Source organism: Canis aureus, chromosome X, assembly GCF_053574225.1.
Source record: "Canis aureus isolate CA01 chromosome X, VMU_Caureus_v.1.0, whole genome shotgun sequence".
NCBI classification, from domain to species: domain Eukaryota; kingdom Metazoa; phylum Chordata; class Mammalia; order Carnivora; family Canidae; genus Canis; species Canis aureus.
The window spans coordinates 107,163,603-107,181,340 of record NC_135649.1 but is presented as its reverse complement, the minus strand read 5'-3'; the positions used below and the strand labels follow the sequence as shown (position 1 = coordinate 107,181,340).

The 17,738-nt window shown below is 35.8% G+C and overlaps 1 protein-coding gene across 5 annotated transcripts in view; it reads left to right on the top strand.

The window, feature by feature from the left end:
• CNKSR2 (connector enhancer of kinase suppressor of Ras 2) overlaps positions 1 to 17,738 on the top strand; it is a 275,826-nt gene that overhangs the window by 118,487 nt on the left and 139,601 nt on the right. For all 5 annotated transcript variants that reach the window (XM_077889011.1, XM_077889013.1, XM_077889010.1 and 2 more), the window contains exon 6: positions 13,387 to 13,506. In XM_077889011.1, the coding sequence (XP_077745137.1) occupies positions 13,387 to 13,506 (120 nt within the window). The remainder of the gene's footprint in view (positions 1 to 13,386; positions 13,507 to 17,738) is intronic.

Below are 17,738 nucleotides of genomic sequence, written 5' to 3'. Positions count from 1 at the left end.
TATTTGAAATTATATTTGAATGTATAATTTATGAATAAATTATATTTATGAATATACCTAAAATATTTATGTTCCAGTGTTCAAAAAAGATTCTAAATAATAATGCTAAGTAAAAACCAGATTAAAAGCATGATAAATACAAGTCATCATTGTTGAAAATTTTAAAAGAAAATATTCTGTTAATATTTATTGTGTTTACTTAATAATAGCTGATTTTTTAAAAAAATTTTAAATATCTTCCCAATTTTCTTCAATTAGTTTGCATTGCTTTTTAAAAATTTTTGTTTATTTTTTAAAGATTTTATTTATTTATTCATGAGAGACACAGAGAGAGTCAGAGACATAGGCAGGAGAGGCAGGCTCCCTGCAGGGAGCATGATGCAGGACTCAATCCTAGGACCCCGGGATCATGTCCTGAGCCAAAGGCAGACACTCAACCACTGAGCCACTCCAGTGCCCTACATTGATTTTTTTTTAAATTAAGGATTTTATTTATTTGACAGAGAATGAGAGAGAGCACAAACAGGGGAGGGAGAGGGAGAGAGGGAGAAGCAGACCCCCTGCTGAACAGGAAGTCTAATGCAGCTCTATCTCAGGACCCTGAGATCATGACCAAAGTCAAATCCAGACACTTAACCAACTGAGCCACCAGGGTGCCCTTGCATTGCTTTTAAAATAAAAATTACAGAAGTATGTATTCTATTAGATTCATAATCTTGATGGCTTTCAGTGGATAATTTTATGGTACACACATTAGATTTCCTGTTGCTCACAGTTCTTTAAGATGGGAGTTTTTTATGCTTAAAATTCAAAAGTAGGAGACTCAGAAGACCAAAAAGCTGGATGGAAAAGAGGGTTGGTTGGTTGATTGTTGTGGTAGACAGAGATGTCTGGGAATCTGAAATGTGAGAATGAACAAAAGGAAACTGGATAACTTGGGTTTCCTTGGAATTTGTCATTAAGTATAATGGAACTGACAGCAAAGTGCAGTCATAAAGGGCAAAAAAGAAATGCAGATGATGAGTCCACTATACATCTGAGTGATTATTGGCTTATGATAAGCAGGAAGGTATTTCCTCTCTCTTGATCTGATATTTCCCTCTCAGTTAGGCTTTGGCCCTGATGACACCTTCCCTGATATGTTGGAGCCCATCTGTTTTTGCTCTGCACAGATGCTGGTTTTATAAACAGTAAATCAGGTACAGGAAATCTGGAGTTTTCTTGGGTTCCATATCCTACTTTTTTTCCCATCTTTCACTAAGTCTTTGAATCCGGAGAGAGGAGCACTCCTGACAAGCCATTTGAGACCTTGTGCTTTGGCAGACTTAAACTGTGCTTATCACAGCCCTGCTGCTCTCGTTGGTGGGCCTGGAACACTTGTCAGCTTTGGTGAACTCCTGGAAATCTCAGGTCAGACGTGATCACGAAAGTCACATTGTTTAAATCTGATTGTACTGAGCTCAAATATACAGCTTTTACACTGACCAACAGTGTGGTCTTATATATGGCACTTGCTTTGTACTGGCATTTTATCCTCATTGCTTTCATAAAAATAACTAAAAGAATAAATACAATGAATGCCTATTTTATTATGTTAGTATTAAGATTATCTTTTTGTTATATAGTACTTTACAGTTTATAGGAAGGACATTCTCATAAATGCTCTTTTCTCTCTTTTCTCTTTTTCCTCCAAGCTATTCTTTTTCTTTACTAATTTAGGTTTGATCATGAATTAGGCTTATTTTGGCATGTTGACTACTTGTTTTATTTCATAAATATTCATGTAATTTTTTTCCTATCTTTAAATGTATGTGTTCTTTACTCCTAACCTCCATCTGAGCTGAGAGTATTGTGCCTTCTCTGGTATCTAGACTAGAAATGGCTAAAACTACACAGAACCAACAGGTCTAAGGGAAGAGCCTCGAGGAGAAAATAAAGAGCATATTTGAGACTGCCCCACCATCTACATTCTATTATTTATGTAAGCATAGCTTTCTTCTGATTACCCTAAAGCTTGAGGATATAAGTAGTAGGACAGCAGCATCCCATAATAAAATAAAAATGATATTGCTATTTTATCTTTAAAGATTTCTTTAAAATAGTGGCACTCTAATGACATCATAAAAATAATTTTACATTGGTCTTCAGAAGGTCCCTAATGCTTTGAAAAGGAAACTTTGGCAATTATAGCCAGACTCTCTCTTAAAGCTGTGGTTTGGAGCTGTTGCAAGTGGAGATTTTTCTTTTAAATGTATGGTTGATATTTTAGTTGTAACTGTAGCATTCAGACATGCAGATTATGGGCTGTCTCATTAAAACAGGAATTCTAATACTGAATTTTATAGGTGAAAAGCATTAATAAGAGGCTTCTTTGTTTTCACAGTTAATGTGACCCTTCTGTATTGGCCTCCTTCACTGTCTTTGTGCTCAGCCTGAAGAAGCATGCTAACACTATTACTGAAATAGGCATTGATTTCTTGAGTGTTGTATTAGACTATCTTCAGGTTTTGACATTTTGATGGTTAATTGCCTTATAAATTATTTTAACTGTAACTTAACTTCTCCACAATCAATGTCTTATGGAGGAACTAAGAAATCAGAATATAATGGAGGTAAAAAAATGTTTGTCTTTTCTAGGACAAAAAGAAAGTGTGTGTATATACTAAAGTGAATGTGGCCATACATAATGAATTAAGATAATCTCTTTTTATTTTTTTAATATTTTATTTTTTATTCATGAGAGACACACAGAGAGAGAGAGGCAGAGACATAGGCAGAGGGGAGAAGCAGGCTCCACACTGGGAGCCCGATGTGGGACTCGATCCAGGGACTCCAGGATCAGACCCTGGGCCAAAGGCAGGCGCTAAACCACTGAGCCACCCAGGCATCCCAAGATAATCTCTTTTTAATGTGTTTTATTATGATTTGGATAGACATTATGTACATCAGTACGTTTATATGGATATTCTTACTAACATTACATTTGCTGATCACATTATGCATTATAAAATGCTTACACATACTAACTCTGACTGTGCAGTCCTTGTTCTCAAAGAATATTTGTTTTTGTTTGGGAGTCAAGTGAGGCAGAGTAATGTAGTAGAAAGAGTACCAATTTGAGAGTTAAAGAGATTTGGTGTCCTGACCTCATTCTGGCACTTGCTAGCTGTGAACAAACTAAATTAGCCTTTCTGATTAAGTTGGAGGATTGGAGTATCTGTGTTTTTCTAAGGTCTAAATGCCATAATTCTTTGGTGATAACTCACAAAATCGGTAAAAAACAGTATGGTCACATGAAGTGATAAATTGAAGGGCCATCTTCCTTTGAGACCATTCTTTTTTTAATAATAAATTTATTTTTTATTGGTGTTCAATTTGCCAACATACAGAATAACACCCAGTGCTCATCCCGTCAAGTGCCCCCCTCAGTGCCTGTCACCCATTCACCCCCACCCCCCGCCTTCCTCCCCTTCCACCGCCCCTAGTTCGTTTCCCAGAGTTAGGAGTCTTCATGTTCTGTCTCCCTTTCTGATATTTCCTACCCATTTCTTCTCCCTTCCCCTCTATTCCCTTTCACTATTATTTATATTCCCCAAATGAATGAGACCATATAATGTTTGTCCTTCTCCGATTGACTTATTTCACTCAGCATAATACCCTCCAGTTCCATCCACGTCGAAGCAAATGGTGGGTATTTGTCATTTCTAATGCCTGAGTAATATTCCATTGTATACATAGACCACATCTTCTTTATCCATTCATCTTTCGTTGGACACCGAGGCTCCTTCCACAGTTTGGCTATCGTGGCCATTGCTGCTATAAACATCGGGGTGCAGGTGTCCCAGGGTTTCATTGCATCTGTATCTTTGGGGTAAATCCCCAGCAGTGCAATTGCTGAGTCCTAGGGCAGGTCTATTTTTAACTCTTTGAGGAACCTCCACACAGTTTTCCAGAAGGGCTGCATCAGTTCACATTCCCACCAACAGTGTAAGAGGGTTTCCTTTTCTCCGCATCCTCTCCAACATGTGTTGTTTCCTGCCTTGTTAATATTCCCCATTCTCACTGGTGTGAGGTGGTATCTCATTGTGGTTTTGATTTGTATTTCCCTGATGGCAAGTGATGCAGAGCATTTTCTCATGTGCGTGTTGGTCATGTCTATGTCTTCCTCTGTGAGATTTCTGTTTATGTCTTTTTCCCATTTCATGATTGGATTGTTTGTTTCTTTGGTGTTGAGTTTAATAAGTTCTTTATAGATCTTGGAAACTAGTCCTTTATCTGATAGGTCATTTGCCAATATCTTCTCCCATTCTGTAGGTTGTCTTTTAGTTTCTTATCTTGATGAAGTCCCAATAGTTCATTTTTGCTTTTGTTTCTTTTGCCTTCGTGGATGTATCTTGCAAGAAGTTACTGTGGCCGAGTTCAAAAAGAGTGTTGCCTGTGTTCTTCTCTAGGATTTTGATGGAATCTTGTCTCACATTTAGATCTTTCATCCATTTTGAGTTTGTCTTTGTGTATGGTGAAAGAGAGTGGTCTAGTTTCATTCTTCTGCATGTGGCTGTCCAATTTTCCCAGCACCATTTATTGAAGAGACTGTCTTTATTCCAATGGATAGTCTTTCCTCCTTTATCGAATATTAGTTGACCATAAAGTTGAGGGTCCACTTCTGGATTCTCTATTCTGTTCCATTGATCTCTGTGTCTGTTTTTGGGCCAGTACCACACTGTCTTGATGACCACAGCTTTGTAGTACAACCTGAAATCTGGCATTGTGATGCCCCCAGCTATGGTTTTCTTTTTTAAAATTCCCCTGGCTATTCAGGGTCTTTTCTGATTCCACACAAATCTTAAAATAATTTGTTCTAACTCTCTGAAGAAAGCCCATGGTATTTTGATAGGGATTGCATTAAACATGTAAATTGCCCTGGGTAACATTGACATTTTCACGCTATTAATTCTTCCAATCCATGAGCATGGAATATTTTTCCATCTCTTTGTGTCTTCCTCAATTTCTTTCAGAAGTATTCTATAGTTTTTAGGGTATAGATCCTTTACCTCTTTGGTTAAGTTTATTCCTAGGTATCTTATGCTTTTGGGTGCAATTGTAAATGGGATTGACTCCTTAATTTCTCTTTCTTCAGTCTCATTGTTAGTGTATAGAAATGCCACTGACTTCTGGGCATTGATTTTGTATCCTGCCACACTGCCATGAGACCATTCTGTATATGATCAAAGACAGTATGGATTTTTTTTAACTATAGTTGCAGTCACTGTAAATTTCTTCATCAAGGTAATAGAATCAGTCTGGACAGAAATCAAACTGTAACTTAAACAACAAGTTTAATCTAAATAATTATTAAACAGGGGTGCCTGGGTGGCTCAGTTGGTTGAGCATCCAACTATTGATTTTAGTTCAGGTCATAGTCTCAGGGTCGTGGGATTGAACTTCCTGTCAGGCTCCCCACTCAGCCCAGAGTCTGTCCCCCTCCCTCTGATCTCTCTCTCAAATAAATAAATAAAATATTCTTAGGTAGGTAGATAGATAGATAGATAGATAGATAATTAAACTATGATAGAAGAGTACCTATACAGATGTAAAGAAAATGTAAAGTGTTCCCTAGGACGGGGTGAAGGAGGAGTATATTCAAGGAACAACAACTAATAGGCAGACACCCTCCCACCAACCAAGGATTTCAGGCTGAAGGTCAGAACTCATTGGAACCAGAGGGTTGCATCTTCACTGGGTTGCCTAAGTCAGAGCTGGTCCACTGTTACCAGGCAAGTAGGAAACAATCCTCCAGGATATAAGCAAGTGATGCTGGTGGGAGGGCTCACAGAGGGTGGGGTGGTACTGTGGGTATGAGGCTGAGAGGACCCCATGATGGTGATCCCTGAGCCCAGGCCGAGGCTTCAAGGTTACTGAGGGACTGCAGGGTCTGGGCACCACAGGATGTTCTCACACACATCCATCACTGATGGACCATGCTGTAGGAACAAGACAAAACAAAATGCAACACTAGGGAACCTGAAAGAGAAGCCTCCTTCCCCCTGTAATGTTTCTTTAGCGCCCTCTACTGATAAGATCTTAACAGTGTGCTTTCTGTAAAGCAGACCTGCGGGAAGAGTCCGGACCATATCACAGAGCAAGCATCGAAGGGTGAATTTAGAGCTGAGAGCCAGTAAATCCATAATTAGCACAATGCAATCAGCTCTTTCCTCCCAAAAAACCACATTGGCAATTTTTAATTTCTCAACTATAAATGAAGACATTGCTCCCTGGTCTTAGCTATTTGTTCCCTTTCTGCCTGTAAACTATATATATAGTGCCTGGATTTTCATGAAGTTTGTCTAATCATAATGAACTTCTTCAGTCTTGCTATTCGAGTCTAAAGGAAAATGGCATCCTCTTCCTAATAACCTACATCTTAGTTGAGCCACTGGTATGGCCAGACCCTTGTTAATTTTGAGCCTCGAATGTAGCACGACCCCTAATGAATGTTCTCTCAACTACCTGGGGACCCACTGCAAGTCGGCCTACCTTTATTTCTTGCCCTTGAGAGAACAGACAAATAGAATGGAGATTTTCCCAGATCAAATTCTGGTTTCCAGATGACTGTTTCCCTATCAGAAACCAGAGGAGAGTGGAGCCTCCTTTCTCAACTTTAATTCAGACCAGGATGTCTCAGGAATGCCATTGGAAGTAAGTTGGAAGTATCATGGGTCCACTTCTTGCTCATCAGAGCTGGTATACACATTTGGGACTGATGTTCTCTCACTATTTGGTACTGACCTCATCATTTGCAGATGATGGTTATTTTAAAGTGTTATCGCCTCCTTTCCATTATCAGGAACACAAGGACAGCATGCTTAATGTCAGTGATAATAAGCACAAAGCCAAACTGATCACCTGCAACACTCCCGGTTGTGAAATACTTGAACATAATAGTTTGCATTTGAATCATTAGCAGATACTCAGTGATTGTTGAGTGGATGAATGGCTTTATAAAATGGTGGTGGTGGTTTCTTTTCATTTTGTTAGTTGTTAGTTGTGTTTTTTTCTCCACCATCAGAATTTGAAACCTAAAGGAATTGCAGAGTTTTCTAGGTCTTGTTGGAACAAATTTCATGTAACTTTCATTTATTTGTTCCTTACAGTTGCACTCTGAAGCTATTTGAAACTCTTAATCTTTACTGTATACAAATAGAATTTTTAATTTAGGTTAAAATTAAAATTTTATTCTTTTGTATTCGTTTTAAGTTTAAAAAACTGTCTCCCGGGGATCCCTGGGTGGCTCAGCGGTTTAGCGCCTGCCTTCAGCCCAGGGCATGATCCTGGAGTCCCGGGATCGAGTCCCACATCAAGCTCCCTGCATGGGGCCTGCTTCTCCCTCTGCCTGTGTCTCTGCCTCTCTCTCTCTCTCTCTGTGTCTGTCATGAATAAATAAATAAAATCTTAAAAAAAAAGTCTCCCCTTCAATTCTCTTTATTCAATATGAGCAAGAAATTCTTCCTGTGTTGGAGAATGTTTATGTGGAATAATAGTTTTGAATACCAATCTAAATTCTGTTTGTGGATTTTATTTTCAAAGTTACCTATAATTGTTCACTCCTTGCATCTTGTTAGGGAACCATCATAACTAGAAGTACAAAATTATGGGATGCCTGAGTGGTTCAGCTGGTTAAGCATCTGCCTTCAGCTCAGGACATGATCCCGGGGTCCTAGCATTGAGCCCCACATCAGGCTCCCCACTCAGTGGGGAGCCTGCTTCTCTCTCTCTCCCTCTGCCACTCCCCCTGCTTATGTTCTCTTTCTCTCTCTCTCTCTGTCTCTCTCTCTCTCTCATATAAATAAAATATTTTTGAAAAAGTACAAAATTGTTAGCTCAACAGAGATCTGTTAAGTACTAAGATACTAAGAATACTATATTTCTGAATGAGGCTTTTATCATTTAGAGTTCTCACTAATATTAAAATAAATGTGTACTGTTTTATAAAACAAAACCTGTCTTGTTCAAAAATACAATGCAAATGCTGCCCTAAATTGGCATAGAATTGCATGATATATAATACTGAATTATACTAATATACAAACCAAATTAAAAAATTAAAACATGCTTTGTCCTCTAGACTATTTTAATTGAAATATTATTTATATTAATAACTTTTAAAGTGTATACAATATCAAAATAAAACTTTTGTTACTATTTCCATTTTATTGATAAGAAAACCTGAATCATTTAAGCTGTTCTTAAATTGTACCTTTCATATTATTGTTGCCTTCTTAAAATGTTTATACATTCGTTTGTTGTTTCCCCATTTTATCTTAGCTTTTATATTCTTGTCCCTTGTATATATGTATATACCCAAAACAAAACAAATGTCCTTTTGTAAAATTTTTTTTTGGTAAAATCTTTTGTTAAGCTTATGAGCCTGAAGTTCTTTCATATGTCAAATGAATTTCTAATTTTCTAATCTAAAGATAGTTCCATTCATTTCTTCCAGAACACTCAGAATAACTGACCCAGTACTTCACTTATTTGGAAAAACATAAATAAAAATATTTTCAGTACCTCATTCATGTCTAAGTATGCTCCGATGCTAACCCACATAGGAAAAACTTCTTTCCTATCCCTTAGCTTTTCACTATTGTTTGTATCTAGAGTACTTTTGGTGTTTCCTTTTTAAAATACAATAGCTGAAACTTCACATATTAATTTAAAAAGTATTTAATAAAGTCAGCAATAACGAAATAATGCTGTTATTACTAGTTAATATATTAGCTAAAGGTTGCTGTTTCTCAAATCTCCACAGTGACTAAAATGTTGCTTTTACAACTGTTTTAAAACCATTTTGTACTAAACATGCTGTGCTCAGATTTTTTTCCCTTTAGAACTTTTAGTTTTGGGTGAACCAGCCATACACATATGTGCAAATATATATATAATATAGTATGTATATAGAACATAATATGAAAACTTTCCATTTCATTCTGAAATATGTAATATTATATTAACTCATGACTGAAATCAGCATGAACAACTGTAGAGAAAAAAAGTCACAGTACCACTAATTCTAGCCCAGTACCCTTTTTTGTTTTAAAAGGTTCTTGAGTCAGAGTTAGCATTGTTCGTCAACTGCTATTTAGTCACTATTTTTTTTTTTTTTGTCACCATCTTGGGTAGCTTATAACAGAATCGAAGGGTCAATTATAATACTCATTGCCATTTTATGTTTCCTTTAGCTTTATTAAAGGTGTATTATTTACTGGGCTTTAATTCTAGGTTCAAATTTTTCTTTCTGTTTTTAGAATTTAAAATTTTTTGGCATGAATATTGCAAAAATAGCAGAAAAATACCCTTAATACAAATGATTACCAAGTCATCTTCTAGCTAGAATAGAGTTGTTCTTTTGCTGCTAAAATAACTTTAAGTTTTCCCAGAGAGCTGTGCCTTTCAGTCTCAAATCTACTACTCCTTATCTAAACTGCATTCTAAATTGCAAGAATGCTTCAGGATTGCCTTGTATTTCATTACACTACATAGTTTAAGTGTGCTATATAACATCCATTTAATACATACTTAGGTTTTAAGCAATACAAAGTGAATTTGATCAAAAACAAGTTGAAACTTAAGGACTGAAATAAGAGATTGTAAGCATAAAGATTAAGAATTCAAGTCCTTCTTCTGCCAAAGCAATGACTTTGATCTGTTTATTTAGCCTTGCTTTCTCTTCTGCTATGCTGGCTATAATAATATCTACTTCAGGAAATTGTTATAAGGATAAATGAGATAATGAATATGAAGTATAACTGGCCCTTTAACAATGCACCAAACCGCTACGCAGTTGAAAACCTGTGTATAAACTTTTGACTCCCAACAAAACCTTTAACTATTAAATAGCCTACTGTTGACCAGATAAATTGGTGATCAACATATAGTTTGTATGTCATATAGTATATATAGTGTAGTCTTACAATAAAGTAAGTTACAGAAAAGAAAATGTTATTAAGGAAATACTAAGGAAAATACATTTACAGTACTGTACTCTAAAGATTCTGTACATAAGTGGGCCCACACAGTTCAAACCCATGTTGCTCAAAGGTCAACTATTTTACATTGTGCCAGACATGTGGTAGGTACTCTGTAATATTGATGTTCACTTATAATGACAAAATAGAGGATATATTTTCTTACCATCTTACAGTTAATTTTCTTTTTCTAGAATATACTATAAAGTAGTATAATACCCAGTAGATAATAATGTGCTTTAAAATGATAACAACATAATATCACATGATTTTACTGAATGTGCAAATTTACTTTTTACAAGAATGCATTAAATAACTTCCCTGGAACTTTGCCTAGTATTCTTAATGTGGTTTCCTGCAGTGGCTTGATGTATGATGCAGTAATGAGTACAGAATTAGCATATAAAGCCAGACCATTTTATACTCCTTCTAATTGGCTTACTTAGTCAAGTGCCAAATACTACAATATAAAGGTTCTAGTACATTATCTCTAAAACAGGCAACAAGGTTCTAGTGGAGTTTCTTTTCTAAGTCTTCCCATTATTTTTTTTTCAAGATCTTTAATCTGTAAAGTCAACATTTTACTCATCTTTTGTATTCCAGCAGACCTTGCACATAGCAAGTATTTGGCAAACAAAATTGCTCAAGAAGAGGAATCTGAGAAAATGATTTGCAACTTAATACAGTGAATTTAATTGGTATTTTCTTTTTTGTAAACACATCTACAGTCTAGTATTTCTGCCTTTCCTCCTTCTACCACACTTCTAAGGGCTTCCAGTGCCTGAATAGGAGAGCTACTTTTGCTCATTACCAGTGTGTTCTATGAGGCCCTGAATGTTGTAATGTACACATATTGAGCCATTTATATACATCCATTACTTTCCTATCTATTTATGCACTGGATTCTTGAAATACTTCAATTTGTAGAAACTATAAAGGTTTCTTTTTAGTATACTGATTTAGATTAACATGTATTTATATGTTATATATATATGTCATATATCATTTAGATTATCATGTAATCCAAGTATCCTATTTAGAAACTCTTAAGAATCAACTACATTATCTCTCCTCTTGAGATAAAGAGAAAACAGGAATGAAAATGTACCCACACATGAGAGGAAAGGAATAGCTAAAAGATTTAAATCTGCCCCAAAGTGTTTTCTTTCCTTTGAAACAGCAGCGATTTAAAATGCAGCTGCTTGTTGTGTTAAGTGCTGCCATTCATTTCTTTTCCCCGTGGCTGCTGATGAATATTTTAAAGAAGAATTAAAACACACACACACACACACACACACAGAGGCACACACAACTGGGGTCCCAGGATATGCTACATAATATGTGAGACCTAGTGTAAAATGAAAATGTCAAGTCCATTCCTTGTTCAAGAACAATGGAGAATTCCAAGAGCACAACAGCAGAGTATAATACTAAGTGCAGGCCCCTGTGCAACTGCACAGGTCACGTGCCTCCATCTGGCCCTGTAGGATTCCCAAGTTCTGGGAGATGTTCTTCCTCTTGGCACTATGCTTAGCAGCTCTTCAGGGTAAATACGTTCATTATATCTGAGCATTGAGATTTGAACATCAGAGAGAGTAAAGAGATGTGAACTCTCCCATCGTGGCCTTGCAGTGTGATTACTGGTCATTATAACATGGTCAACAAAGCCATGTAATGAAGAATAAGGAGATAATTCATCTCATGAGTAAGGAATAAGCCCTTTGAAGGTAGAGAAAGCAACAGGGGAAAAATAAGCATTTATTTAGTATGTTATTTGGATAGAAGCCATATTAGGCTCTTTTTTATACATTAATACATACATTAACCTGATTAGTCATATGAACCATATGAAGCAATTTTTATTATCCTGTTTTCTACAAGAGGAAGTTGAGCCTCAAGGATATAAAATAACTTGCTAAGAGTTACACAGCAAGTAACTGGCAGTGTAGTGATTGCCCACATCTGTCTTCATATCAAGCCCATGTTTTTTCCATGGATATTGGTATCTTGCCGGCTGATGTCTGGCTCTGGAGGCTGATGGCTGCAATAAAAGTGCAGCCTTGAGAAGCAGATACAAACAGGAGTGTGATTACAAGGGAAATTTAGCTTGGCAGTTTGTTTGGTGTGAGGAAGCGGAACCTAACACAGACTGAGAGGCCATGGGCCATGCACAGAATGCAGCAAATAAAAAGAGAGTCCTTATTATATTGACCAGGCAGAGAGAACTGTGCTCCCTTACAAAAGAGCAATGCAGTGGTCACAGGACAAATGTAACATGTTGGAAATGGACAGAAGATGACACCTTGATTGCTGCAAAATAATAGCCCTTCCTACAGTAAAGGTAAAATAATAGTAACAATAATAAATAATAAACCAAACGATGGACACCAGGTTTTAGTAAGTACAGTGAGAGTCTGAAGTGTCTAAAGGCTGGTATATTTGAGGAGAGTATACTCCAAGCTCCATTCACTTAATGTTCCACTTTCTCTATAATTTTACCATGTCTCTTAACTGTATCATTATGGATATAACATATTTTAAATCTATTCTATAAGCAGCATGAATGGATTTATCCTAACCTAAAGTACTGGCTTTCTATCCTCAGTCCAGCCACTCTACTAAGTGTTAAACCTCATTTTCTCTTCAGTTTACTCAGTTCAAACTTACTGAGTACCTTATAAGTTACAGGATCTCTCTACCTGGTGTGGGTGGTAGGGGGGGAGGCGAGAAAGAGAAGTCAGAGATAAGTAGGACATGGTTCCTGCCTCCAGAGGGCTTCAGAATGAAATTATACAATTTCAGACTTCATAGAATGCTGAGAAACCAATATAGAGGAAATGGCAAACTTTGCCTGGAGGAGGTAGGAAACTTTATATACCAAGGTAACCTTGAGCAGTAAAGTCTAAACAAATAAGTAGGAGGAGTTCACTGAGGAGATTTGGAAGATTCATCTTCCTGGTCGTTACTGGATTTTTCTTTTAACTTTTCTGATCATGATCATCAATGTTTTGGAAATTATTGAGTTCAGTTCAATCCAATGGTTGTTTTCAAGAAGTTCTCAGATGATTAAGATTGTTTAGAAACAGTCATTTGATTTTAGGTCGGATGAATCAAATAATAGAAACAATACATAGCCATAACTCTCTTTAATACTTCAGCGTTTAGTTCCTATATCCATAATTTAGAATATAAATGTAGGGTGTGTGTGTGTATTCGCCTGAATACCTTTCTTAGGCAGATTTTGTAGAATAAAATGTCAACTACTTCTACCATTTCTTTTATTTATCCTTGTAAGAACATTAAAACAAAAAGTGATTCGTATGTTATATACAACCTGTGATTACCATAATTTCTTTACTTTCAGTGTAAAACTCTTTCTGGAGTCTGTGACCACATCATATCCCTGTCATCGGATCCTCTGGTTTCACAGTCTGCACACCTGGAAGTGATTCAGCTGGCAAACATCAAACCAAGTGAAGGGCTGGTAAGAGCTACCACGTTTGTCAAAGCTGCCATCCATCAGCGGACAGCTAATGATGTGGGAAAAGCAGCCTCCAAATATGGGAATCTATAAATTCTAACAAACTTTAAATATTTTGGTATTTTTTTCTAGAGGTAATTTAAAGTAGTGGGAGTTTGTCACGATAAGAAGTTTTATAAAGATAAATGAAAATGAAAAATAATTTAGAATGGTAATTTCTAAATTACCTTGTTTACTTTGGTAACAAATTAGCTTTTATTATATTCTTTCACGCCGCCCCCTACCAAAGTTCTTTAGGTTTAAAGGAAGTTGAAGAGTTTTATACTAAGAATCAGTGTTACTTGCCCATGCAAGTAGGTGTTTTGTTTGTTTTGCTTTGGTTTGTCATGGTTTTAATAGGGCACTTTTCCCTTAAGTTGTGTAAGCCAAACAAACACGATATTGTTTATAACTCACATCCATTATTTCTTACAAGAGTGAGTAAGCAGGTGGATTTTGCCAAAACTAGGCTGACATCTAGGAGATGTAATTTTTATTGTGTAATAATGAGGATAATCATATATATTTTATTCACTTGATTAAAGTTGTATTGTTATAAATTTAAACCAAAGGAGAGTTTTTTCTTTAATAGGCCTCTAGAAAGAAAGCATATAAAATTATTATTAATGAGAGAGAGACAATAAACAAGAAACTGGCTAGAGAACATCTTACCCAATACACAACTATGATTTGTTAGTTTGGTGCTACAGTGTTTCCACTTTCTCGCTGTGGATGAATTTTCCTGGGATATAATTATTCATATTTTAGAACATAGAAATCTCGGAAATAATATAATTCAACTAATATATTCTAAAAGATCTCTAAGTTTAACTTTTTATGTGGCTTTTCTTCAATTCATAACTGATTTTTCAGAGTGAGGCCATCTATTCGACAGAGTGACTTTCTGCTGATATTTGGCAAATTACTTTTGGTAACTATAGTTTCTCCATGCTTTTGTGGCTTTTATCAGTGTTTTCCTGGGAAGATGGAAATCAGTATTTCAGACATAGCTAGCAAGTATGTCATCATCATAGCTTCTGAGTGCAATATCAAAATTTTTATTTTTAGATTTTAAGTTTTAAGAGCTTATTTTTTAGCATTTATAAACTTATTTGAAGTTAAATTTATGATTTTAAATTCTTACTGTTCCTTTTGGTTATCTTTACACAATCCAGTTTCATTTAAAGCATCTTTCAACCTATAATATTAAAATTTTTCCTTTCTGTATTCCCCTTTTCAGTGGTTATAAAGGAAAAAGAATCTCTCTCAGCATGATTTGTGGAGTGAGAAATCAGGAATTAATACATACTCTATTAGACTAGGAGTCAGGACACTGGGATACAAATTACTTACATAAAATATAACTGTGAGTGTGATCTTGAGGAGATATGGAGGAGTAAATTTAACCTTCTTGGCCTTGCTATTTTCATGTGTAGAATGTTGGGGACAGAAAGGGAGAGAGCTAGATCAGCCTTAAGGTTTCCTCTACCTCTATGAGTTTGCAGTGCTAAGGACAGTATTTGGAGAAAAGAGGAGCCTGATTTTTTCCCCCACTAATTTCCACTGAAATCGTGAGAAATAGTAACCACGTCAAGTGAGTCAATTCAGTGCTAATTAAAGGACTTTAAGAAATCTTCATGTTTTTAGTGAAAGGTATAGCCCTAGACACATCTTTTATTTTTTAAATTTGAAAGAGGTAGATGTAAGTCTGCTCTTTGAAACAGATTCAGTTAGTCTGAGAAAGATCTGGAAGAGAAAAGAAAATACATGCGTGCTTACCATTTGCCAAGGGTTTTCTCACAACTCTTTACTTTCTTATTTTTGCAAATGAGAACAATGGAATCACAGATTTTCACCAATTTGCCCTATGTCACATATGTGATATACAATAGAGGTCAATCTCAGTGAAGTATACCTTAACAAAGCTTTTCCTATTATCACACATCTAAAGTTGGAATCGCCAAAGGGAAGTACAAGAGGTTTAGGAGGGTAACTTTAAAACCGGAACCATCTAGAGAAACAATTTTTAAAGGACACTTGGCAGCATTTCATTGGGAAAATATTTCCAAGGGGGGGAAGAAAAAACCAAAATGTTGACTATTAATAAAAAGTGAAATAAAATTTATATTGTGATTCATGTTAAAGAGATGCCCAAATAGAAATTTTATATGATATTTTTTTCATTTTAAAAATCAGATACCATTAAGCAAGTTTAATCAGTCATGTTTGGAATAAATAGATCTGAGGACTTTGGTAACATTTTTAGCGTGTGCTTAGACATAGGAAATGTCTTAATGGTAAATGAAGGAAAGAAATAGAGGTGGGAGAGTACCAAGCTTTAGGGAAGTTTAATTAGCTTAAAACATCTGCAGAAGGTCTTCTGCCAGTTTCAGAACAACATCTTTCATAGGCAAAAGGTAATTGCTTGGTTCTTCCACTGATAAACTGGATAGATTATTCATCAGCTTTCCACCTAATTAATCAGATCCCCTGGGATTTCTTAGTTAAGAGTCCTAAGCGTTATAACGAATGATGGGAAACATAGTTATGATTAAAACCTGCAACTAGCCTCTAAAATGCTTTTAAACGACAATGATTAGCAGAAAATTAAAGGAGGGAGAATGAAAGCTATTAGAACATAACAAAACTAGATTGGAACCAAGAAATGAGTTGAATAGAGAAGAAGGGGTTCGGAGGGACATCCCCTGGGGAAGCCTCTTGGCCTCAGAGAGCTCTTTTGCTATTAGACTTGGATTATCCTCAAATATGCCTTACTCCATTGACTTGATTGTGAGGTTGCTTTGGTGCGCATTGGTCAACTGACATTCAGAGACCAAGTAAAGCAAATGTCATTTTGGCAAGCTAAGCAGGAGAGAAGGAGCTATTCAAGTCAGCTCCAGAATTAATTAATTGTTTTTTTTTAAAAAAAAAAGGAAGAAAGAATTAAGGTTTTGATGAAATGAAAGGCCAGATTTGTCTCACTTCCAGAAAAAAAGCCATTTGAATTACATGTCCTCCTGCTGCTTGACCCTTTCTCAGAGGTGAACAAGTGATCAGCTGTAGTACTGTGGACTCTTCATTATTTGGAAGATGATTAATTTGAAACTCATCCAAGCAACTTGCTTCTTTTACTTTCTTTGAGTACCTGACGTTTTTGGCCATTTTTTCTCATTAATACTACCAGAGGGAGGTAAAAAGAATGAAGTCAATTTTGATTATTAGAAGCATTTATTAAGCAAATGGTTTATTAAGCAAATGGTTTATTAAGGTTAGAAATGAAAATATCGCATAAAACAGTATCTTCATTCTTTGAGGCATTTAAAATTGCTTACATGAGGTTGTTAGAATTGAACTTGGTATACATAGTTATATCCTCCTTTATTTAAGCATTTAAAAAAATTTTATCCATCTGAAAAAAATTTACTTTAATATAAATCATAGAACATTTTATTATATATAAACAATGATGAGATATTCTTCCTTTAAATAACAGATACCTGCTTTAGCTTACAATTGCCACTTTTGAGGTTCCTGATGTGTGTAATAATTGCACACTTATTTTCCTTCCAGAGGCACAACTAGATTATGTCCATGAGTTTTTATTATGGCTATATTGCTTTTTTTAAACATTTATCCTAGGATATTAGACTTTCTCTATAACCTAATCATTAATGAAACTATTTAGAGCTCTTGTCACACCTTAATTCATAATCAGTAATGATCAGTGTTGCAAGAAATGTAGAGAGAAACAAAATCTTTTTCAGAGAAGATGAGTCAATAAAATAAATTTGTGTAATATGAAACACAGGTACTCTTTATAACCACACTGCACATAGTACATGTGTGCTAAAGAGGTCTCAGTCTCTTAGAATAGATGTTAAACAGTGAATGGTTGACTTTAATACCTACAGTTGCCAAATATTATGTTATAATAAGAAAACTGAAGGTGCACAACTCTCCTGTTAATGAACTGATAAATCAGGAGCCTCAACACACTCTAGTGGTGTTGAGTGTGTGGCATGAAGTCAGACTACCTAGGCTTGAAACCTAGCCTCATCCCCTTGGGTAGACTCCCCAGCTTCTCTGGGCCTCAGTTTTCTTATCTCTAAGACAGAAGTAATGATAGTTTATACCACATAGGCTATTGTGAAATAAATATGAAACACTTAAAACAGTCCTTGGCACATGTAACCAGT